The 22,803-nt window shown below is 32.5% G+C and overlaps 1 protein-coding gene across 6 annotated transcripts; it reads left to right on the top strand.

Annotated features, from left to right (window-relative positions):
• Nucleotides 1-87: 87 nt before the first annotated feature.
• Nucleotides 88-21,737, top strand: LOC106660785 (protein lin-54 homolog). 6 transcript variants are annotated; one of them, XM_014383710.2, is made up of 12 exons: nt 88-188; nt 8,447-8,643; nt 9,392-9,892; nt 10,282-10,662; nt 10,733-10,930; nt 11,371-11,586; nt 11,660-11,818; nt 13,223-13,345; nt 16,079-16,287; nt 17,666-17,906; nt 17,975-18,135; nt 20,654-21,737. In XM_014383710.2, exons 3-12 carry the CDS (start codon nt 9,407-9,409, stop codon nt 20,874-20,876), a joined length of 2,397 nt encoding a protein of 798 aa, XP_014239196.1. In that variant the 5' UTR covers nt 88-188; nt 8,447-8,643; nt 9,392-9,406; the 3' UTR covers nt 20,877-21,737. The 6 variants fall into 6 exon arrangements, with proteins under 6 accessions (XP_014239196.1, XP_024080883.1, XP_024080882.1 ...); XM_014383709.2 differs by lacking the exon at nt 88-188 and adding an exon at nt 5,080-5,364; XM_014383712.2 differs by lacking the exon at nt 88-188 and adding an exon at nt 5,083-5,364 and having other exon boundaries at nt 20,666-21,737.
• The last annotated feature ends 1,066 nt before the right edge of the window (nt 21,738-22,803 follow it).

Genomic DNA, 22,803 nt, shown 5'->3' on the forward strand with positions numbered 1-22,803 from the left:
ATTATTGATGCCTGTCTAACGAATATATTAGGGTAAAAATCTGCTAGTGGTGTTGCACATTTCCCGCTTAGTTTTGGCGGGTTTCACTCATCCATCTTGTTAAAAGGTCTCCTTCAAAATAAAAGCCAGTTTTCAAACCGAGTCGGCTAACATTTTGCCTCAATTTATCCTTTGAACGTGAAATACCGGTAAGCCGAGTCGCATTTCGTTCTTTTTTTTTTTAATGAATGTTTCTATTTTATTTAGTACTTCAGGTGAGTTATACGAATGGTTTGTATTGTCAGAGTCGATAAGCAAAGTATGAACTTATAAGCGATTTGAAAATTTCATCTTTGAAGAGGCCTGAAATTATTGTTGACGTGTTTACTAGTTGAGGGAATTGTCGTTTTCCTTTTTGTTCTATTATGTGGATTGGGAACGGGTCTTTCTGGGCTCGTGCGTCTGTGAAACAAAGAACAAAAAGACCGACCACTTTGAGCTCGCAGAAATAACAGGATCATTGGATTCCGATCAACTACAACGCGACTGTGCGACGAACCTTTAATTCTCTAACGGCATCGCTCTGCCTGGTTGCACGGTGCAACGCAATTGGGAAAAAAATTACGTTCTTACGGTTTATGGTTTAGGTCGTTTTTGGACAATTTAATTAATTAATTGTTTGTTCTACTTGGTGAATTTTTTGAAGTCATTTTCCATTGTAGGATTCCTCTCCTTCAATTATGAATTTTCAACTGAATAAAACTTAATAACTAAGACTCCTTCCAATAATAATAATTATTTAAAATAATAATTATATCCAATAATAATTATTATTCAAAATAATAATTATACCCAATAATAATTATTATTCAAAATAATAATTATATCCAATAATAATTATTATTTTAAAAAAATGTTTCAATTGTTTTTATTTTAATTGGTGTTACTCATTTATAAGATACTAGGTATATGTAACTTATTCGGTTGAAAGTTAAAACCCATTTTTTCCCCATTTATAAAATATTTAATAAGCAGTTCAAATAATTTATTATTTATTTTATTTTAAATGTACAAATAATAATAATAGCAATACTAACACTAATAATGATTATAAAAGGAAACGAGTAAATGAAAAGGAAGAGGGAAGAAACGAGATGATTCATCTCATTTTTAAAAATTCATATCCTATGGACCTGGAACAACCCAGCAATGAAGCAGAATGTGCTTCCTGGGGAAGCAAATTCCGTAGTCTAGACCCTGCAATTCTGAAGGATAAGGCTAAAGTTTTAGAGGAGTGTTGAAAGCTTGGGAAATGATTGGTGCGTTTGGACAAGGAATATGGAAAAAAAGTTCATATTGAGTATATTATTTGATTTAATTTTAAATGCGTATATAAAAGTAATAAGCGTTAAAATGTGTAATATTTAGCGACCATTATTTACTGATTATTTAAACATTGTGAGATGCGCTCTGGTGTGATGTAGGTTAGAAAACATTTTCTTTGTCGTGCCATTGTTTCGATCTTTATTGAGATCATCTTGAGGACCAGGGATTTATAAAAATTGTTTCAATTATTACAAATATTTTGATTAAACCTAAAACTTTCTTTTGTGTACATAATTTTATAAATTCATATTCATATGTTATATGTATTTGTATAATTTAAACAATAATTTATAAATCCCAGGCTCTGAAAATGTTTTCAATAAAGAACGAAACGTTGGCACGATAAAGAAAATGTTTTTCTAAACCTATATCACACCAGACGGCATCTCATGGTCTTTAAATAATCAGTTCTTAGAATGTTGATATGCTAAAGGTGTTCATATAGGAAGAAATATGATCTCTTGCTTTAAGATCATAACAGTACCTAATGCAGGAATGATAAGCAATTTGAAGTTGACGAGCAAATTGAAAGTCTAAGTAAAGTGAAAAAATAACATTACAGTAAGAGAATGAAGGATTTAGCAGCAATTTAATAAGTAGAACTCTAGTTTTCTGAGATGTGAAAAAGGTCAAGTATAAAGAAAATGGAGGCTTGAGTAGGCCTTTTTAATAGGTTTCACATGGTCATGCAATGTAAGCTTGGGGTTAAAAATAACGCTGTGATTTTTAACTTTAGGACAAAAATTAATAGGGTTGATACGAGGATAGGCAATCTGTATTAAAATTAACTGGGATTTATTAGTATTTAAGGGAATGCCGTTATTACTTGTCTATCGATTGAGTAAAAGATCATGGTTGAGCAGAGATAGCTTCAGAGATGTTGCTTGTTAGACAGGTGTCATCAGCATGTAGATGAAATTAGGAGAAATTAAGATCTAATAGAACATCATTTCGAATCATGGAAAATAGTAAAGATCCAATGCTAGAGACTTGGGGTACACAAGCTGAAATTGAGAGAAAAAAGGATAATATAGTTGGATTGGGTGTCAGTTTTTAATATTTTAGGAATTATTATTCAATCATTACTCAGACTATTGATTGTAACTAGTTCAAATTTTTCAATAATTATATGTAAAAGAGAGAATCGAGTTCTTTTTATCAATAGATTGTAGATCTGATACATTACTGCATTATGTGTTGTTCATTTTCTTTGTAAAGGAGATAAAATTTCTTATTTTCACAAAATATGTTATGAAATATAAACGCTTGGATAATTCTGACCGAAAGAATTCAAGAAAGAAAGGAAACGAATGAATTCTGTAATGCTCTACAGAAAATTGATGATGAAGATTTGATCTCATATGAAAAGAAAGTGTTGAAGATAATTAGAAAATGAGAATGTGTTTATTTGCAATTTTTTTTAAAAAAGGTAATGGTGGCAACTTCAAAAAGTAAACTTGTGGAAAGGGTTGATGGATATGAACCAAGCAGTATTACTCAAGATATCTTTCAGTGAAATTTTGGACACAGAATCTACCATTATCTTAGGATTTAATTTTTTTTCCCACAACAATTTGTGAAACAATCCTTTGTACTATATGCTGTCAAATTTGATATTCTTCACTTTATGCATTACATTAACGTGAACAATTTTGACTTTGTAGCTACTTGTTAAAGTTTATTGGTGATGTGAAATAATGAAAAGTGAAACACCACCTTTGAACTCAGCATGTCACCGATATGTAAATAAATAAATAGATGTGTATCATTATAGTAAAAAAAAGCTTCATCATCCAAAAGGGAGTTAGGTGACCAAATCTAACACCTATTTCTCAGCTATGCAGTAACCTCAACCTGTATACACTGCCCTAATCACAGGAGTGGCTGAAAATAAGTTTTAACACTTATATGCCTGTAGTGATTGTCCTTGTCACGCTACATGACCCTACAAAGTACATCATCGCTAATTTGACACACAGAGAAAAAAATATCACTTATCCTCTATAAGACTATTCAAATACTAGTTGATATGTGATCAGATATCCTAGTAACCTGGGAAATCTGCTGAGGCGCAACAATTGTTCTGTGTAATCTGCAGCAAGGTGATGGTGGAGGTCCTACCTCCTCTCCCAGTATGTGTTCTTCTAGTGCTCGACAGAAATTTGGTTTCTTCAGGAGGAGGACCTACCAGCAAATTTCTAATAAGAATGTCCTTGTATTAGTCGGCTGTTGGATAATCAATTGCTAATTTTAAACTTATGTTGAGGTGAGCGGCCCCAGAAGACTTCTAGGGCCGCTCACCTCAACATAAGTTTAAAATTAGCAATCTAATAAGAATTCACAACAAAAGCCAGTATCATGCTATATATCTCATACTATGAAGGCCGATGCTAGAAATGTCTTGTTTCATCTCTGGAAATTCATGAGGGCGAACAACTACAGGAGGAATTTGACCAGAGCTGCTTTAAGGCATCCTTAGCTCACAGAAAAGAGCCCTCTATGTCAAGAAAACCAAGCTGAAGAAATCAGACTAAGTCTTTCGTAAAAGATAAAGTTAATTCAATTATGAAAACTATATGAAATGGCTACAACGATGTCTGACAAAATGAGAGAAAAGCTCAACTTTGACAGACCCTTCCAAGTGGGCACAAACAATAGAGACATTTAGAAGAAAGGTAGTCCCAAATTTGAAGAATGGCCCTGAGATGGAACCGGGAATAGGCGTAGGGATAAAAGGGGCCAACTTCACCCAGTGAAGCCCCTTGGACTAACCCCTACGATTTTCCAAGCTGAAGATCATGCAGTACAACTCTGCATGGGAGTTAATAAAGAAAAATATGAAAGGTGCAGAAATATACATACTCTCAGACGGCCAGGAAGCTATAAACGCACTAAATGCATATGCTTTAACTCAAACTTTAGCTGGGAGTGCCTAAACTGCGTAATGTCTGGGAAAAAAGATTACCTTAAAATGGGTTCCTGGACATAAGACATAGAAGGAAATGAACAGGCTGATCAACTATTAAAAAAGGAGCAATTCCTCAGCAAGCAGAATTTGAGGAGGATTATAGACCTCTATACCAACCAATGTCCTCTTAACACCTTAAGAAGAAGGGCAAGGCTGAGACGGAAACATGCCAGCTCTATCAGGATGAACCAGAGACATTGGCACATATCCTTTGCGAATGTAAAGCCCATTTACGGTACAGCTAGGACATTTCTCATGCCCAAGGATATCCACGAAGAGGTACCAAGGTTCAGTTTTATAAGGAATAGCGCACTTTTCAAGGCATGGCTATAAGCTAAAGGGGTTCCAGTGTTCCACAATAGAACTGTTTAGGTCAGAGTGAAGGAAAGAAGTTTCTTCTGCATCAACCCCCACCCTAAAAAAGAAGAACAGAAGTTTTTTGTGGGAAATATGTCGTTTACAAATCTTATGTTTGTGAATATATTTGAATTCATGAAATAATTTTCAGAAAGGAAGTTACTACTTAAGTAACCAGTACAATTTCAACGTGATTGTTTTGCCATGGCGTTCGTTTTTTGGAGTTGGCGCCCGAACCCGCCACGTGCCTCCTTTATATTTGAGTCACTTTTTCCTCGTTTTGCATAAAGATTTTCATCCTTGGTTCAAATTGCCCAGGCCCGTGTTCCGTCTCGTTTCGCTTTGTATGGGTTTTGCGAAACGGCCGACGCGTTTTCCGACGAAATCCATCGTCGTACGTCGCGTCCCCAGTCCGTAGGTGCCGAAACGGACCCTGGGCCAGTAATGGTAGGCGCGTGATTTTGAACGATTCTCCCCGATGTCTTTAAATAATCCAGGTTAGACGTGGGTCAGGCCGCTCTCTAAACGGCAGGAAAAGCTTCTCCTCGATTTTCCGCGCCTCGAAAACGCCTTTCGCAACGTTGATAAAATGTTTCCATGCATTCCGCCTATTCAACGATAAAAGACGTCACCGATTGGATCGCCTTCTCCGTTTTCCGAGCCAACCGACTTTGGTGAGTTGTTTAACGATTTTGATTTTATCGCCGCCGAGTCGTCCGGCAATATTTTCTTTCACCTCCTCGCAAACGGATGTTTTTGTCTATGTCGTTCCGGTTATTTTTCAAAAGGCGAAAATCCGTTTGGAAACCTCGCCATTAATTACGCTTCGATTTGTTTTGAATTTGAATGTTAACCTTTTTGAAATTGCAACGATCAAACTGTGCTCTTCCCTTTCTCCGTCTCACACATTTTAATCGACTCGTTTTCAATCTTCTCCTTTTCAACATGACGATTTTGCAATTGTCAATCTCTTCAAACGTTAATTAATTTATTTTGAATTATATTTATATTAAAGTAGCTAGTGAAAACTTTGCCGTTTCTTCAGTTAAGTTCCAAACAGATGTTTTAAACTCAGTCAAGTTTCATTTTCGGGCCTAGTTTAAAAATGATGCTACTTTTGTTTTGCTTTTTAAAGACATGTAAATAATAAATAACCGTGTTATCATACTCGTTTTTTATTCTCATTTAATTTTTTTTGTCAGAACATTTTAAAATTTATACCATTTAGGTACAATTAATAAGCATAAAATTACTACACTTGTGGAATTTGAGATATTAAAAAACTCACTAGCAAAATCAAATGCTTTCTCCTCTCTTTAGTATTATATATTTTAAATTATTATTTATTTATTTTTTAAGCAGTGTGTTTGAGTTAATAATTAGTGTAACGAGTAGTTGAGATGATTAGTTAGTCTTGTGGTCAGAAATCCCAATAGCTCATGAGCACCGGGGTACTGATCTAGATGTCATGGGTCTAGTCTCACTCATGTCACTAATTTTTCAACTTAACCACACTACATAAAAAATAACAAATGAATTACTAGTTAAAGTTAATTACTTTAATTAACATACTTATCACACCAATGACAAAATTAACGCACCACCCTTAAATTTTAAAGTCATCCACCATAAGTGCTCTATTGGGGCCTGGCATTAGAAAAGAATCTCTCACTGATGTAGGGGGGGGGGGAAGGCACTCGTGTACTTCTATTATGTCCTGCATGAACTTAGAGATCTTTGCACCACAACCAATTCGGTGCGGGTGGAGCCATCCAAAGAAATGCCATCCCACAACATCATTGATCTACTGTGGAATGCTACCTGAGAAATAGCATGGGGCGTATCCTTCTCTTGAGTGTCTCCATATGAAATTATGCCCATCTGAAGATTTGAAGGCTACTCTCACTTCATCTGTAACATGTAAAGTGAACTTGTTCCAAAATCGTTCACTGTCCAGTTCACACGTTCCTCAGCGAATCAAAGCCTTGCCATTTTCTGAGCTGTGATAAGAAGAGGTCCAAGAGCCTGAGGTTATTTTCATTGAGCCTTCTTCTTACCATCATGGAGGAATCGAAGCATTTTGGACTTGTCATCAGGTTTCTTATCTTATTTACCATAATGTTGCGGTCTCTCTCTCTCTTTTGCTCTATCACATCAGCAGACCTAGGTCAACCCTGACCCGGCCTTCTAGTGTGAAGCCCTGGTTCTCTGAAGTGCCGAATAAACCGTCCTATTGTAGAGTGATGTACATTCAGTCTCTCGGCGACTTCGCGCTAGCTGTATCCTTCCTCTAATAATGTTGTGACCCTGATACTGTCATACTCAAATGCCTGACTGGAGTCAATGAAAAAAGTTTAAGAATAAAAATGATATCAAAAGAAATCAACGAAGGAAAAATATTGAATGCGATCTTTAGGCGTAGCTTGGAAGTAGTATAGAAAGGCACAATGCTACGTTTTGTGCAAATGAGTTAATCAATACAAAAATAAACAAAAAAAGTAAACAAAGCAATATTTATTGTATATTTTGACTATGATAGATCTAATTACCTCTAACTGATGTAGAAAGATAATGGATTTAATTTTAAACTAAATAAATTGAATGTGCGTTAAATTTGTCTATCACTGTATATTAAATATATATAAAATACATATAGTAAAGCAGTTGACCTTCATATATCTTGTCATAATACTTTAGAGCTAGTACAACTTTGAAATAAATGACAGAGGGTATACTTTTTTACCCACTATTCTGAAGCACTATTTTTACATTGAAAACCATAGTGCAATCAGATTTTAAATTGGCCAATCAATAGTAAAGCTCAGAATGTGAAGAGAAACATCTTAATTTTGTTTTTATTATTTTCATTTTTTATTTTGATGTTAGCCGATTGTATGAATTTCTTGGGAAAATGTTGGTGGGTCTGCTGGCAGTGTGTATGTGCGTTCTATGTTTTTAATGTGCATATAAATGTTTTTAATTGTTAAAGGTACTGTAGATTTCACTACATTGTTTCTACAGCTCTGGGTTCCTGTTTGTGGTTCTTGATGTTTGGAACATGTACAGTACAGTTTTTCAAAAACTACTGTTTGTCATGTATTGTTATTTTACGTATTTTAACAATGGTCTATTTAAAAGCAAAACACAATTTTTCTTAAAATTATCAAACAACTGACAATTGAAAATAATAATAAAAACAAAAGTATTTTTCTGTTTATATTCTGTGTCATAACTTCAACCATTGCTTGCATTACTGCATAACCATTACTGCAAACAATCAACCCTTTCCATTCTTAAAGCTCATAATCACTTGGGGCTGTAGTTTCCATTTAGATATATAATTAGACTATTTTTTTACACTTACATCTCACTTAAAAAAAAAAAATTGTCCAATAACTAATTTTACGTAGCACATAAAAGGATCGTAATATAAAATAATTAATCCTTTAATTTAAGTTTTTGGTTAAGATGAAAAGAATAGTTTATTGGAATTTGAAAATAATACATTTCATGACAACAGTAGTTAACTTTCTTTTATTTTTCTTCTCCTTTCTCATTCCCATTTAATTTGAAGCCATGTAGTTAATTTATTTTGTGTTCAGTATTCATAGTCTTTAAAAAAATAATTAATTTAAAAAATACAATTTTTATGTGTGCAAAATTTTACACTTTCATTACCCCTTATGTTGGGGTGTAACATATACATGTTTTGTAAATGTATTTTCGAAAATGTAATTCCTTTTATGTCTTTATTAGCTCAAGAAGACTGACCAGTAAGGGAATATAAACTGTTCAACTTGAAAAAAAAAGAAAAAAAATGTCTGTCTTTGGAAGATAAAATATGTGCATCTTTAATGGAGAAAGCAGCAAATTTGTATAAATTTGAAATTTTATCTTTTCAACTGTCTAAACTAAAATCCAGAGGTTTTTATGGAACTGAAGTCGACATTGAGGTAAATGAACTTTCAAGTCAATTGAATCCTTCCGCCTGCATTGGCAAATAACCGTGTTCAAGTAAAATTTGTGGTCCCCTCTATCATGCATTATGTTAACTTTAGTGTATTGATAGAAATAGTTTTGAATTTGTATTATTGAATAGGCCTGCTCCTACCATACTATAGTACTATAGGAAAAATATAATTTTTCTTCTACATGCATGTATCACACAATCCTAGTAATCTGAAACAGTTTTGATTACTGAAAATTCAGATTAGCGTGAATACATATAAGTATTTATGTATTCAGTACCCCACGGCGTTTTAATTTTAAGTTTTAATTATTTATTTATAAAAATAAATAAATACAATAGAATAAAAATAATAAAAATGACAATTTTTTACTTCTTTTCACAGGCTTTTCCTATTGTTTTGTTGTCCTTCTCATTATTAATGAGGCAGGCTCGTTCAAAATAAATGGCATAACAACAATGATTTAATTTAGTTTTTATTAAAAGCGTTATGTGAAAAAGTTAGTTTCTGAAAATGTTTTTATGTATTGCAAGAAAGTATTAGTAAAAATTAAATATAAGTAAAAATAATGATATGTAGAGAATGTGAAAAATTCTCATGTAGTCAGGATATTAATTATCATTTCATTTTGACAATTGATGCATCATTATATGAATCATATTTAGATATCCTGATTATATAGTAAATTGTTAGTTTAATTTGTTTAAATATTTATTTTATTTTTATTTTGTAGTGATAAGTTAATTAAATGATGACTGACTCACTGAACTTGGACTCCAATGACATCGTCGGGAGCCTGGAGGATTTTGATTCTCTCCAAACGATCAAGGCTGAACTTGACATTCTTAATGAGCAAGTGCATCATGATACACGGAAGGTGGTAATGACGCCTACACATATGGAGATTTTGCCTGATATCCTTCCAAAGGAAGAAGACATCAAATCTAGCGATGAGCAGAGAATGGAGGATGATGAGATGGACGATGAGATGATGACAGCAAACATGATGGAAGACACGATATCCAATGAGATGATGCAAAAAGTCATGGAAATGCAGGAGGAAGAGGTAGATATTCAGACTGATCATATCCACAACATGGAAAGTGCTATCAGTCATGACAACAGTTCACTCTTCTCTGAAGGTGTCATTGAAGAGACCATTGAGGATGAGCAGGTCATCAAAGAACATAAGCCATTAATCTATGATGAAGTTGAACACATTTCCCAAAATCAAGTACGTAAAATTCTTTTAATTTTCTTAATATCTAATTGTACAACTCTTCTTCATAGCGAACTAATTCTAGGATTTATAAGAAATAAATAAAATATCTTCGTTGTTAGTATTTTGAGTTTTGAACAATATCTTTAATAGCTTATATGTTTACGTATTGGTTTTAATTACTTGTTTTTTGTCACCTTGATATTTTAAGTTGAATCTTAAAATATAGGCATAGCTTTTATTTATTTATTTATTTATTATTATTATTTTTTGTTTTTTGTTTTTTTATGTGGGCTTGTAACAACAGAGCTCATATATATATCCCCGTGTTTTGGTTGATGTTTCTCAACACCAGCAATTGCAGTGTTTTTGTGGGAAAAAATTAAACTTTTTTCTTTTTTCAGATTTTGGAAGAAAAGGCTGATTTTATAGATGATATTATAAATGATGATGTCATTCCTGAGGAAACGGTGATTGAGTCAGGGCAAGTTGAAGACAAGACATTTCAATCAAAGGAAGAGGAAATGGAAATTCACTCTGAAGAAATGAGACCCGAGGTCATTCCAAGGAATCAGCAAATGGATGAAGATGTAGATTTAAAGGAAGAAGTGGAGGAGAAAAGTGAAGAGCAAAAAAGCAAAAAACACCAAACCCAAGAGTTGACCCTTTCTGTTGACACACACACGTCGACTACTGTCAGTAGTGGAATTTATGTTGTTAATACAACAAGAGGCCAATCTCTTCTTCAGGGAAATACAATTATCACATCAAAAGAAAACACTCCTGTATATTTTCAACTATAACATATACAAACCAAAATACAATAAATTAAACTATTATATTTTATGTTAATAGAAAATGGCTCGTGTGGTGACAATTCCTAGTACAGTTGATGGTTTGGGAACATCGACTGCAGGACAGACTATCAGGATTGTCGCTCCTCAAGGAAAGGTGTTGGGTGGTATGGGAAAAGCCTTCACACTGGAGCAAGCCAGGAGAATGGGACTCATCTCACAAACTAGTTTAAATCAGATATTACCTACAAATGCAAAGGTATCATCATAATTTTACATTAAAAACAAAACAAAAAAAAACAACTAAATTTACTTGTAAATTTCATATACAGTTCACTTTCTGTATTCTGAACCTTTGTTTATTAATTTTTTTATTTTTATTTTTATTTTGTTTATTTATTTATTTATTTATTTTTTTTTTTGAGGAGTGACGATTATTGTATCAGTAATTATCAGTTTTTTTGGTTTATTATATACTGTAGTTGTTGAGTTGATTCCAAACATCATGCTTTGTATTTTTGACCCCTCTTCTTCCTCCTCCTAAAAAAATCAATAAATAAATAAAAATAATAAAATAATAATAATTCAGACTGGCCTTAGCTAATATTGTAGACGACACATTGCCCTTAAGTTTTTTCCTAACTATTCGATTTTGAGTTTGTTATCAAATGTTTACTGTAATTGATTTTATTTTAACAGACTGTAACTGTTATGAAGTCCCCAGCAAAAATTCTTCCTGCACCACCACCTTCTATACAAAATAAAGCGGGGGCGCAGAAGGTAAATTTAATTCGGCATGCCAATGCTCTCAAACCTGGTACCATTCTGACAACTTCTACTCCTGGGAGCCCAGTCATCAGAACATCAAATCAATCTATCGCAACACATCTGCAACTTCCTGGAGGAACCAAACAGGTATTTATTTTAAATCACTTTATGGATCAATTTGTATGTATATACTAATTACTTATGAAAAATATAATAATAGGTCCAATATGTGAAACTTATTGGTGGGAACAAAGTGCTCATGCCTGTATCTCTGCAAAAAACAATACCAGTAGCTGCGCTCTCTTCATCTCTCCTCAACTCACAGACAACATACAAAGTACTGCCAATATCAACTGCTCAGAGTACAAATACTAACAGTGTAAGTTACATTAAAATTTATTTGTAATATATTGATTGCTAAACTAGAATTGATTTGATAAAAAGAGTATGTAGCAATTAAGAGACGTTCAACAAGGATTGTGTATGGTTAATTGAGAGAAGTTACTTTAATCTTTATAATTTTTATTAAAAATAGTTCTTACATCAAATGATCACTTTGTTGAGAAAATGTTTGCTTTTTATGGCGTATTCTGTTTTACTTAAATTTTATCCCCTACACATTTACATTAAATTAGAAAGTAAACTTCTCTTTTCTATTTTTTTCTCTTTTTTCCCCCACAAAAATATTTTACTTTTTTAATTTTTCATGCTATGTAAAATCAGTAAAGGATGGGCCATTTGTCTTAAGCTTAAGGTTTGCTCTATCTAGGTTGGTCTATTGTCTAAGAAAAAGTGTTTATTATCTTTGATTCACTGGGTATGCATTTCAAATATTCTGCAATGAAGCTACTTCAACATTGGCTGACATGAAATCATCATCACTGTCGATATCGGAAGAATACATTTTGTTTTCTGCAGATGATCATACAGATATGCAATGGCAGTTGAGTATATAGAGACTGCTATTGAACTCTGGTGTTCACCACATCATCAATCTCGGAGCCATGGTCTACTTGGATGTAGAAAAGTAAAGTAAAAACCACAATCACAAGGCATCTTTGGGGTATCATTATCATTATATGTGTGCAGTGAGCATTCACCATTGTAAATGCAGTGTATAGTGGTTTGTGATAGAACATTATTATTAGATACTAACTAAGAACTGTTACTATGACCTATATCAGTGTTGTTCACAGTCTGGGGTTGTCCATCCAGCCTAAAAACTAAGACAAGATGAACAAAACGTTATATTTCAACATTTTCATCGTATTGCATATCTACAAACATGTCACAACCTAGAACAGAGCTTATTACTTAAATATCACTTTCAAAGAGTTGGGCATGGTCAGCTATGGAACAATGCCCATATTACCTGGCTTCATACTGATCGTAATCTCCGTTCACCTCAAGGTGACAGATTAATTTGTATCTCTGCCTCCTTGATGGTTGAATAAAAGTCGTCTCATGCCTTTGGTCAGGATCAGAGCTTGTATTCCTTGTTTTTTAAAAGTTCTCTTCATTCAAGGCACTCCTTGGTGAAGATTCAAATTCACAGGTTATTCAGCAGCTCATTTTATATTTTCATTTTATGGAGTGAACCTACATTATCAGATGAGTGTACAGGTACTAGTACTACAACTAAGATCTGGTTTTCTCTTCACCGGGTTCTATGTCTGAAGTATGGTTGGATATGTAATAAAAAAAAATTGTATAAATAATAAGTAATATTCAAGTTCAAATAACATTAAAGTAACATAAGTTTTTATTTTGCTACTGATTTCAGATTACACAGAGAGTGCTCATACCAGCATCAGCAGTACAACAAACCTCTGCCACACCTCCCCATACACAAAATTTAAATAATATTGTCATGCTTCCTTCTAACCTTATTCAGCAAGTAAAAAAGGTAGGAATATTGCAGTTGTTTCAAGAATATCAATAACTTTTCATTCTTCTTTAACTAACATTGAAAATTAATATAATAATAATATACTTATATTGCAAAAAAAAGAAAAGTTATAAATATTACATAATATATAATTTAAAGTAAATTTACAGCATGGAGGGTCTGCCATAAAAAAATTAATATCTTATACGGGCATAAAAAAAAGAAAATTAATATCTTCACGGGTGTGGGTAAATATATTTATTATGATGGACACAGTGTGGAAGGCTCTGGTAGCCACCTCATACAGACTTAACATGGTAATTACATAGGGTTTATCCTTATTTTACATTATTCAATAAATACATTTCAATTTGATTTGTTTGGTTGATGATGGCAAATGTTCTTGGGAAACAGTTCCGCTAAAAATTGTACTAATACCCAAGGGACCATAAAAATAATTTAAATAATCAAGAATTTGAATTAACAAGATGTTCGAATTATCAAGAAGAAAAAATCAAATTATTAAGAGGATATTTATTTTTAAAAAAAAGTACATAAATCAACCTAATAATAATGAAAAAGTAGAAAGATAAATTGTAGGCTTTAACATTACACTTTCTTAAAATAATCAGTAAGCATCTTTTCTTCATGGTGGCCTGATGCTCTTTGTCTAAAGCATTTTCCAGAGACCAGTGCTGAGAACATAGTCATCCACATTTTTGTAACCAGGAAATTACAGAGCATGTCAAGAGATTTTCTGGTCTCCTTAGATGTAACATTTGGTATTTGCTCTGCTACATATACCTCATCTTCGTCATTGCTATCATTTTCGCAAGAACTAGCCAAAATTTCATGTCTGATAACGATCCAAAAACAGTCACGTCATCGAAATGTATGAAGTTATCAAAAGTTAAATCTTGGTGAACTTCAGCAAGTAGGTTCCATGTGTCTCTCACGTCTATTTTCATTTCTTCTTCCCTTGCCTGTGATTCCGGTGGATTCTGTGAATCCCTTGTAAATCCACATTTTTCAAAACTTATATAATATGGTATTCTGTGTCACATTCTTCCACACCTTGTCAATCATTATCATTGCTGTCAATAATGTAATGTTAATATTTTCATTAGTCTCCGTACCCTCTAATTTAATCCTTACGACTTCTTTACGATAAAGGGTTTTAAAATTCTGGATTGCTCCATGTTCTAGGAGTCGTAATTTTGATGTCGTGTTAGCGAGGAAAACTAATTTTATATTTTGTAAATTCGGTGGGTGGTAGTAAACAGTACAATTGTTTAGAAAAAGGTGGCTGTTTTTATTTTATTTTCCCATTTCAGCATCGAAATTTTCTGTTCATCCATGCCTTTTTATTTGCCTACAGCCGCATTTTTTTTTTTCCATAGAAAGAGACACATACATTTTTTTTAAATTCATTCTGAGTGCTGAATATAACAACAGTGAGTCTAAAGAGAATTGAGAAATGTAAAGAAACTGTGCTGGACGGAATATGTGGAAAAGGTGTATCCAAATACACAACTTTTTTTCAATTTACCGAAGTTAACAGCTAAGGAGTTTGAAGTATCAAGAAATTTGTATTATTGAGTTTTGAATTAACAAGAGTTGACTGTATTATCTAGTTGTACCATATGAAATGTCAGTAATTGGGATAATATAAAGCTGGAATCAGTATGATAAATACCTCTTTAATCAATCAAAATATTCTTAAGAAATAAGTTTTTACCTAGTCAATCAGTCAATCTTGAAACGTGAGGACGAACTTGTGGAGGAGTATAGCTACTTTTGATTGACCGAATTTGGATGTTTTTCTCTGGACTTTTTGATAAAAAAAAATGGCTATACGAGTTTGCTGTTATTATTTCACCAGGGCTTAAACAATTAAAATTGACCAAACCACCCATTTTTATCAAGTAATTTTTTTTTTTTTGTGCAGGCTTGATTTTGTTCACAATTCGTGTGATACCCATTTTTCCAAGTTTTTTAAATGCCTTGAAATGGTCATAGCACCTTCTCCCTGTTCTTTGGCATATTTCCTAGTGCTTTTTGAGGGACAAGGTTCAACCACTGTCCTCAACCCCTAGTTTGGTTTCCGGCCTACCTCGTTCCTCGTTGTCAAATTCAAAATTGCTGAAACCTTGAAAACCACTTGTAAACAGTCCTTTCATTCGCAGAGTCCTCCCCAAAAGCCTTATTGATGTTAGGACATGCCTCAGCAGCGGTATAACCAAGTTTAAATCCTTACTGAAAAATCATGCATAATTCTGGTGAAGTCATTGTTGATAATAATTTATTTCTCAGAGAAGTTTCAAAAATGAAAGCAGACCAATGACTGAAGAAGTAAGAAAAATAAAAGAGCTTTAATTCGGTATGAATGACATGTTTGTAAGCATTGCATAATAAAGGAGGAGGATTAAGAAAGAAAGTAAACAAAATGGACATTTAATACGGTACAGTCGGATAGAATAAAATTGGGAAAGGCTATCAAACTCTTCTGTTGAAACTGGCAAAACACCAACTCTTTTTTTCCTTTTTAAAAAGATAGTTCCTACTCACAGTAAGTTGTTTTGCAACGATCCAGATTTCGAGCTTATAGCTCATCATCATCGCAAAACAACTTACTGTGAGTAGGAACTATCTTTTTAAAAAGGATTGAACATCACAATCACTCCATAATTCATCATTTCTATAAACATCAACTCTGTTTTAATGCAAAAAAATATTGTTTTCAACATTTAGATTGCACCGAAGGATGAAAGTTGGCTACAACAGCAACTAGTCCAAACTACTAACTCCTTGTCACCCAATTCTGCTAACGTAAGCCCTAATCTTAATATGATTTCAAAAGAGGTCAAGACAGAATACTGGAGTGGAGACGAAATTGTAGAAGCAAATGGAATCCGCCCAAGAAAGCCTTGCAACTGCACAAAATCTTTGTGCCTTAAATTGTAAGTATATTTTATTTTAGTTTGTATATGCGATATCACAACCGAGTTGTTATATAATTGTAGATCACTTGATTTTGCGCTTGATATTAAAGCATAAACAACATACAGGATTTGTGACTTTTAAATTAATTTGTAAATCAATATCCAATGTGGGGAAGCAACTTACCCAACCCACACCCCACACTAATTAGCAATGATTTATGATGAAGTAATTTCAAATATCAACAATTCGGGTAAAAATCCGACCTTCCTTTTCACAAAATAGACATGCACAAATGAACCTATAGTTTTCGCTATTCCATATTCGATTTTTTCTTTTTTTTAATGAGGTTATACGAACCCTCGGGATGTTGCTGTTCAAATGCAAAAAAGCCATTTGTAAATATGTCGGGTTCAAATACAGGGATGCTGGAGTCATACCTTGCATCTTTACCTTATAGCAGTGAGTGCTGTGTCAACGCCTAAACAATTGTGGCTACAGGTGCCCCCTTATCTCACAGTTTAATTACACAATCTGAAGAACCAATTGTTTTGAATAGGGCTTTATTGATATAATTCCTTCCTTTGTTTCTTCAATCCTCTGGGCAAGCAGGCATACCTTTTATGCCCCTCTAGACTGTGCTGGTTTCTAAAAATGCATTGCGAGCAAATATTTCTAAACTTTGAATCCTGGAAATCTAATGCTAATTAACTGTATTTTTTATGCAACTCAAGGATAAAGGAAGATATTTTTCACTTTGTGGCTGAATGCTCAGTTTTATCGGAATATCGTCTTTCACATCTAAGTGTCCATGCCTTTCTTCTTTCATTCAAGATCCTGAATGGAAAAAAAAACAATTGTAAACCCCTCGGTTGCTACCCGTGCGATGCTTAGCAATGCTGATATCAGTTGATTCAACAATTACAATAACTCAAGACTGGATTTTCATGTAGTAATAAAAATCTTCAAAATGTTCAGAAATATGTAAAAAATTCAGTCATAAAATGTAACTCCCATTAAACATGGTAAAAATTTTATTTACCTAATAAAATAGTTGTATTAAACATTGTTTATGTCTGATTATTTTATAGTCAATCAATTATATCCGTTTTTAAACCCCAATTATGTTCAAATATTCATTTAAATTTTATATGACAACAAGAAAGATAAAACTTCTGAAAACAAAAAGAAAAACTTACTTTGGCCAAGCTTTCAGAACATATTATCCCATCCTTGTGTTCAAAACCAGAAAATTAAATTTAGATGTAAAAGATAAAAATTGAATGAATAGAATTAAAATTTCTTGACAATATTAAAAAATCCTTATTAGTAGCCTAGTTCAGTTTCATTTGGTATACTAAAAAAGGGCCACTGAAGTTTATCGCATATGTGTTTCAGATATTGTGATTGCTTTGCAAATGGTGAGTTTTGCAATATGTGTAATTGTACTACTTGCTACAATAACCTGGACCATGAAGAGGAAAGACAGATGGCAATCAAATCGTGCTTAGAAAGAAACCCTACTGCTTTCAGGCCAAAAATTGGCAAAACTATCACAGGTAGTGAGGAAAGGCGGCATAATAAAGGATGTAATTGCAGGCGGTCCGGGTGTCTAAAAAATTATTGTGAATGTTATGAGGTAATTAATATCTCGTGTAAACTCTTTATCCTTCATTGAGATCATTAAGCAAGATTTTTTCTTTTCAGGCAAAAATACCTTGCTCACAAAACTGTAAATGTGTCGGTTGTAAAAACTTAGAAAGTTTTATGTACAAGAGAGGCCCCATGTATGATGATGACCGGATACGAACGAAGGATGGTGCATCCTTTCTAAAAATGCCTTATGATCAACATTCTGCAGGGCAAAGGTAAATATTTCCATGGGATTGTTGTATTTTAAAATGTATTAGGTTAAATTATCAGATTTAAATTATTGAGTGGGGTGTTGGTGGCCGCAATGGTTTTGGCGTTGATACGGCCCTCATCACTGTAAGGTAAAGGTCCCAGGTTCAAATTCAGTGGCCCTATATTCGAACCTGGCATTCTTCCAAATGTTTTTTTTCCTCCCCGCCAAAAAAAAAAACATGCACCCTGAAGGTTTATATAACCTTAAAGTTGAAATACCCTTATATTTAATTATTGTAATTTTTGGGCTGATGCAAAAATAAAGGAGGAGGTGCAAACCAAGAATACAATTTACAGATTGCTTTCTGAGTTTACTTTCAAACTTGTTGGTGGCTTCTGCACAACTTTCACCTCGATTTAATTCTCTCGATGAGATTCACCAAGCACATTCGTATTGCTCATCCATTACTTCCCGGTGTACCCATCAGTTTGTTCCATCTCCCAATCACAAACCAGTAGCCAACTAATCCGTGATTTAAGACTGCACATATCCGAATGTTGACTAATCACGGATTCTTAACTCTGATGGAAATATTTTTTCCAATCTCGGTCTCTGACAGTTTAGGTGCGAAATATCCATTTGAAATTGAAACCAGACATTTTGTTTATATATATTTGTGCATTGTGTCTATTATTTTGTAAGGAAAGTGATTCCTGGTGATCGGCAGCAAAATCGGGATTACGCTGGCCTACTTAGGTATTTTAAAATTGTGTTCTTAAAATGGGAACATTGTAAATTTGTTTGTAGCCCTAATAATAAATTTCATGTTGATAGTACAACATGAAGATTCGCTTTTTTTTTATTGAATATTATCCAACTTATGGACAACTCTCAATGGAATAATGAATATGGCCAATAAATTTTTTCCCATTATTTATGATTTTGTTAAAAAATTTCAGTTGGATGCTTTAATATATCTTTTCTAAAATGCCTTTTATTGCATTTTTATTTTATAGAAATTTTTATCAGTAGAAAGATACATTTTATTTTACGAAAAATTAAAAATGTACGTTATTCCAATTGAAAGAAAAGTTTATTTTTATTTTATTAACTTGTAATATTCTTCCTTTTTACACATTTTTCAACTAATATATTTTTTTTAACCAAACACCCAATGAAAAAAAAAAGTAAAATACAATAACATTTAGTTTATGCATATGTATGTTTTATTTTACCAGTTTCCACCAAGTTGAGTAAGAACTTGGCAATTTGGCAAGATCAAAAGTGCTTAGATGGAATAATGAATATGGCCAATAAATTTTTTCTCATTATTTATGATTTTGTTAAAAAAATTTCAGTTGTATGCTTTAATATATCTTTTCTAAAATGCCTTTTATTGTATTTTTATTTGCACTTGTCTCTGACTGCCAGTCCTTAGTAAAATTCTTGGATTGTTTTGACAATCAAAATCCAGTCACAAACCGGTCTGAAAACACGATGGAACTGCCAATTGACAGTTAGAGTTTGGGTTTGGATCATGATAGAAAGCCAAAACAGCAGTACATGCGCCCACTGGTTTGCTGGTTTGGACGTGTGATGGAACAAACTTAATATTAAATAAACTCTATTTTAGTCTGATGAGGTTTATTGAAATAACATCCTTGATGAACTATGAGTGTTAAACATTTATTCTTGGACCAGGCCCTTCTGTTGCCCCTTCTCAGGAAATTTATATAAATTCTTTAAAACAAAGTATTTTTAGTGAAAAAGTTGATATAACTGGTGTTGTGGAAAACCCCATTTTATAAAATAAATACAAAATAGGAGCCCAGCTTTCCCACTATGGTGTTTACATCTACAAATCTTCACCCTTTGAGTAATTTTATTTAGTTGCTGATTCCATGAAATTTTTAGGTCATTGAGATATTTTACTTTTTTAGAGAAGGGATATTCAGCTCCATTTAATACAAGTGGTACACCGTATTGGTGCCAGTCAGAAGTAAGGCTATATTGTAGTCAGAGCTTCACATTAAATTAAAGTATTTGTATCACTTAGCATTATGGCTTGGTTTTCTTTACACAATTGATAAAAATCGAGCCAAAAAAGAAAACCTGCAATATTTTTGCATCAGTCTAATAATTATTTGTTTCTACAAATTTATTTTTGTGTGTGAATGTTAATTAAAATAACATTGTTTGCTACTATAACTTTTATGTATTTTTATTTTTTGAAGAGGTGATTAAAGCATTTATTTTATTTTAATTTTTTAAATATATTGAAATCAAATATTGGATTATATTTCAGTTTGAAATTACTTTTAAAAACTAATTGAAATTTAAAAACTAACTATATTTGAATTTAGTTATTATTGAAAGAATGATATTTGTTTCAAACTCAGAATACTTCATTTTAGACAGATTTTAGAAACTTGAAAATGAGCAGATTTTACTGACATTTACAAATAATTAATTTTCTTGCTCATTTACCCTATACAAGTTATGTCTAGCTGCAGTTAAGATTCAAACTTTCAAATTTCCAGTTTTTATGTTAGGCAGGCATTCAACCTTATGACCAACGAGGTAGTCCAGGCGACCTGCCAATGCTTAATAGCCCAAGCTGAAGAATGGGAGAAACAGTATTCACGTGCCAACATTGATCACACGCAATCACAAATCATCGAAGAATTTGGTCGCTGTGTTGTTCAAATCATCGAATGTGTAGCCAAGTCGATATCGCAACAACCACTTCCTTCATCTTCATAACTTAAACATTTTTATATTGGAACTTTTCTAGTAGGAATGTAGAATGAAACATCCATGTTTTCATTTACTTACTACACTTCCTAAAAATAAGTTGTTTGACTTGTGGTAAGTAATATCCATTACTTTAAATAAGTTATACACAATGTTTTGTTTAAATAGTTTTTAAATTTTATATACATATATTTATTTAATAACTTATTAAACCAATTTTATTGACATTTAATGTAACAAAAAATATATATTTTAAGAATTAATTTCTGTATATTGTTTAATGATCCTTTACATTAAAATTATTTAAAACAACAGCATAAACACTTAATAATACAATTTTTTGTTTTTCAAATCAAGATTTTAGAATCAGTAATAGAGGTGTGTGTATGTGTGTGTATGTAAGAGAAAGAGAGAGAGCTGAATGTTCTGAGCAAAAAAAAAAATTAACTGTTTTTCACTTTTCTTGTAAATATACTTACATTTAAACAAATTAAATGTACTGCAAAACATTCTTTTTTGGCATCTGATATTTTACCAAACAACAATAATTAAAGAATAAATGTTAATATTGTATAAAACATGGATTGACTGGATTGGGTACAAATACAATTTCTACCCTTAAATTTTGTTATAGAGTTGAAATAATTTATGTAAGTTTTAGGTAGTTTTAAAACAGTGTACATAAAATTCTGGTATTACTATTTTAAACCTTGTACATAATATTGCATTTGGTTTTGTATGTAAATGAAATATATTTCCGCTGTCAAAATATATATTTCTTTATTTGTGTACATTTTTTTAAAAATCATTAAAGGTCATATCTGTGAGAAAAAACTGTAATTCTGAATTATATTTAATTACTTTGTGTCATTTTCTGTTATCCTCAATATCCGTTCCTTTGCAGAACACCAAGAAAATTAGTAAAAATAATAGAGTGACAGTACAGTCAAAACCAATGTTTTTGTTTTAATTACAATTATTTTTTAATACAAACTAATTTCTTTATCAAGTGTAGAAGTATTAGTAAAACATAATGACAAATAAAGATATTGATAGGTGTATTTTTCTAAATAATATTTTTAGAATGGAATATTTTGCCGCTTGGGGCTCAAAGGTCTCCTGTACAAATTACAGCAGCCTTCCAAATGGGGGACTACAGTAGCTGAGTGGTCTAGACTCTTGGCTCATAGACCCCGTTGGTCGTGGTTTCAAATCCCACTTGGCTTTTTTGTCACACAACCCCCCCTCCAAAAAAAATAAATAAATAAAAATAAAATTGTATATATAAAAACATTCCTTGGCTAATATGCACATTGCACATTTCATAAGGTCGTATTCATATTTACCTCTGAAGAAATAACACTACACACCATAACTGAACAACCTTCTTCCAGCAATGTTGCATTGGTTGTAGACCTCTACAGCTGCTCAATAAACTCGATGTCCATCTATTTAATTTATAGTAATTGTGGTAATTAATATGTTTCTTTTCAAAGGTAATTTTTAAAACATTGTACTTGTTATTTGAATGTACTCGTACTCTAATTTATTAACTTAAAAATATCTGTGCAAATAACTGAGACAAATGACTATTGAAAAGAAGTCAATAAGTTGTGAGAATTCTCTGTGTGGTGATCAGCCATCAGTGATCGTTACTGATCATCCAGGTGATTAAAGTCATCCATAACACGTTTTCTCCATTGGTATGAGTAAAACAGTTTTTTCTTGGTTTGTGAAATTTGTAAGAATACCCTTCGTCTTCAAGTAATGCTTAGATAATTTATATTTTTAAGAGTAACTAATAAAAAGAATATAAAGTAAACGTTTATTTATTTAATTTTTTCTTTTAATTTGTTTTGTATCATCAATGTGAGCACACTTATTTTTCATGTTTTGTCCAGTTATATAACTAGTGATGAGTTCCGATAATATACCT

Source organism: Cimex lectularius, unplaced genomic scaffold, assembly GCF_000648675.2.
Source record: "Cimex lectularius strain Harlan isolate CLEC.00 unplaced genomic scaffold, Clec_2.1 scaffold24, whole genome shotgun sequence".
NCBI lineage: Eukaryota > Metazoa > Arthropoda > Insecta > Hemiptera > Cimicidae > Cimex > Cimex lectularius.

What these genes read in the sequence shown, in the direction of transcription:
- LOC106660785 (XM_014383710.2), top strand. Translation starts at nt 9,407, where the DNA reads ATGATGACTGACTCACTGAACTTGGACTCCAATGACATCGTCGGGAGC. An exon ending in AACACATTTCCCAAAATCAA is followed by an intron (nt 9,893 to 10,281) that starts GTACGTAAAATT and finishes TTCTTTTTTCAG; the next exon opens with ATTTTGGAAGAAAAGGCTGA. An exon ending in CATCAAAAGAAAACACTCCT is followed by an intron (nt 10,663 to 10,732) that starts GTATATTTTCAA and finishes TTATGTTAATAG; the next exon opens with AAAATGGCTCGTGTGGTGAC.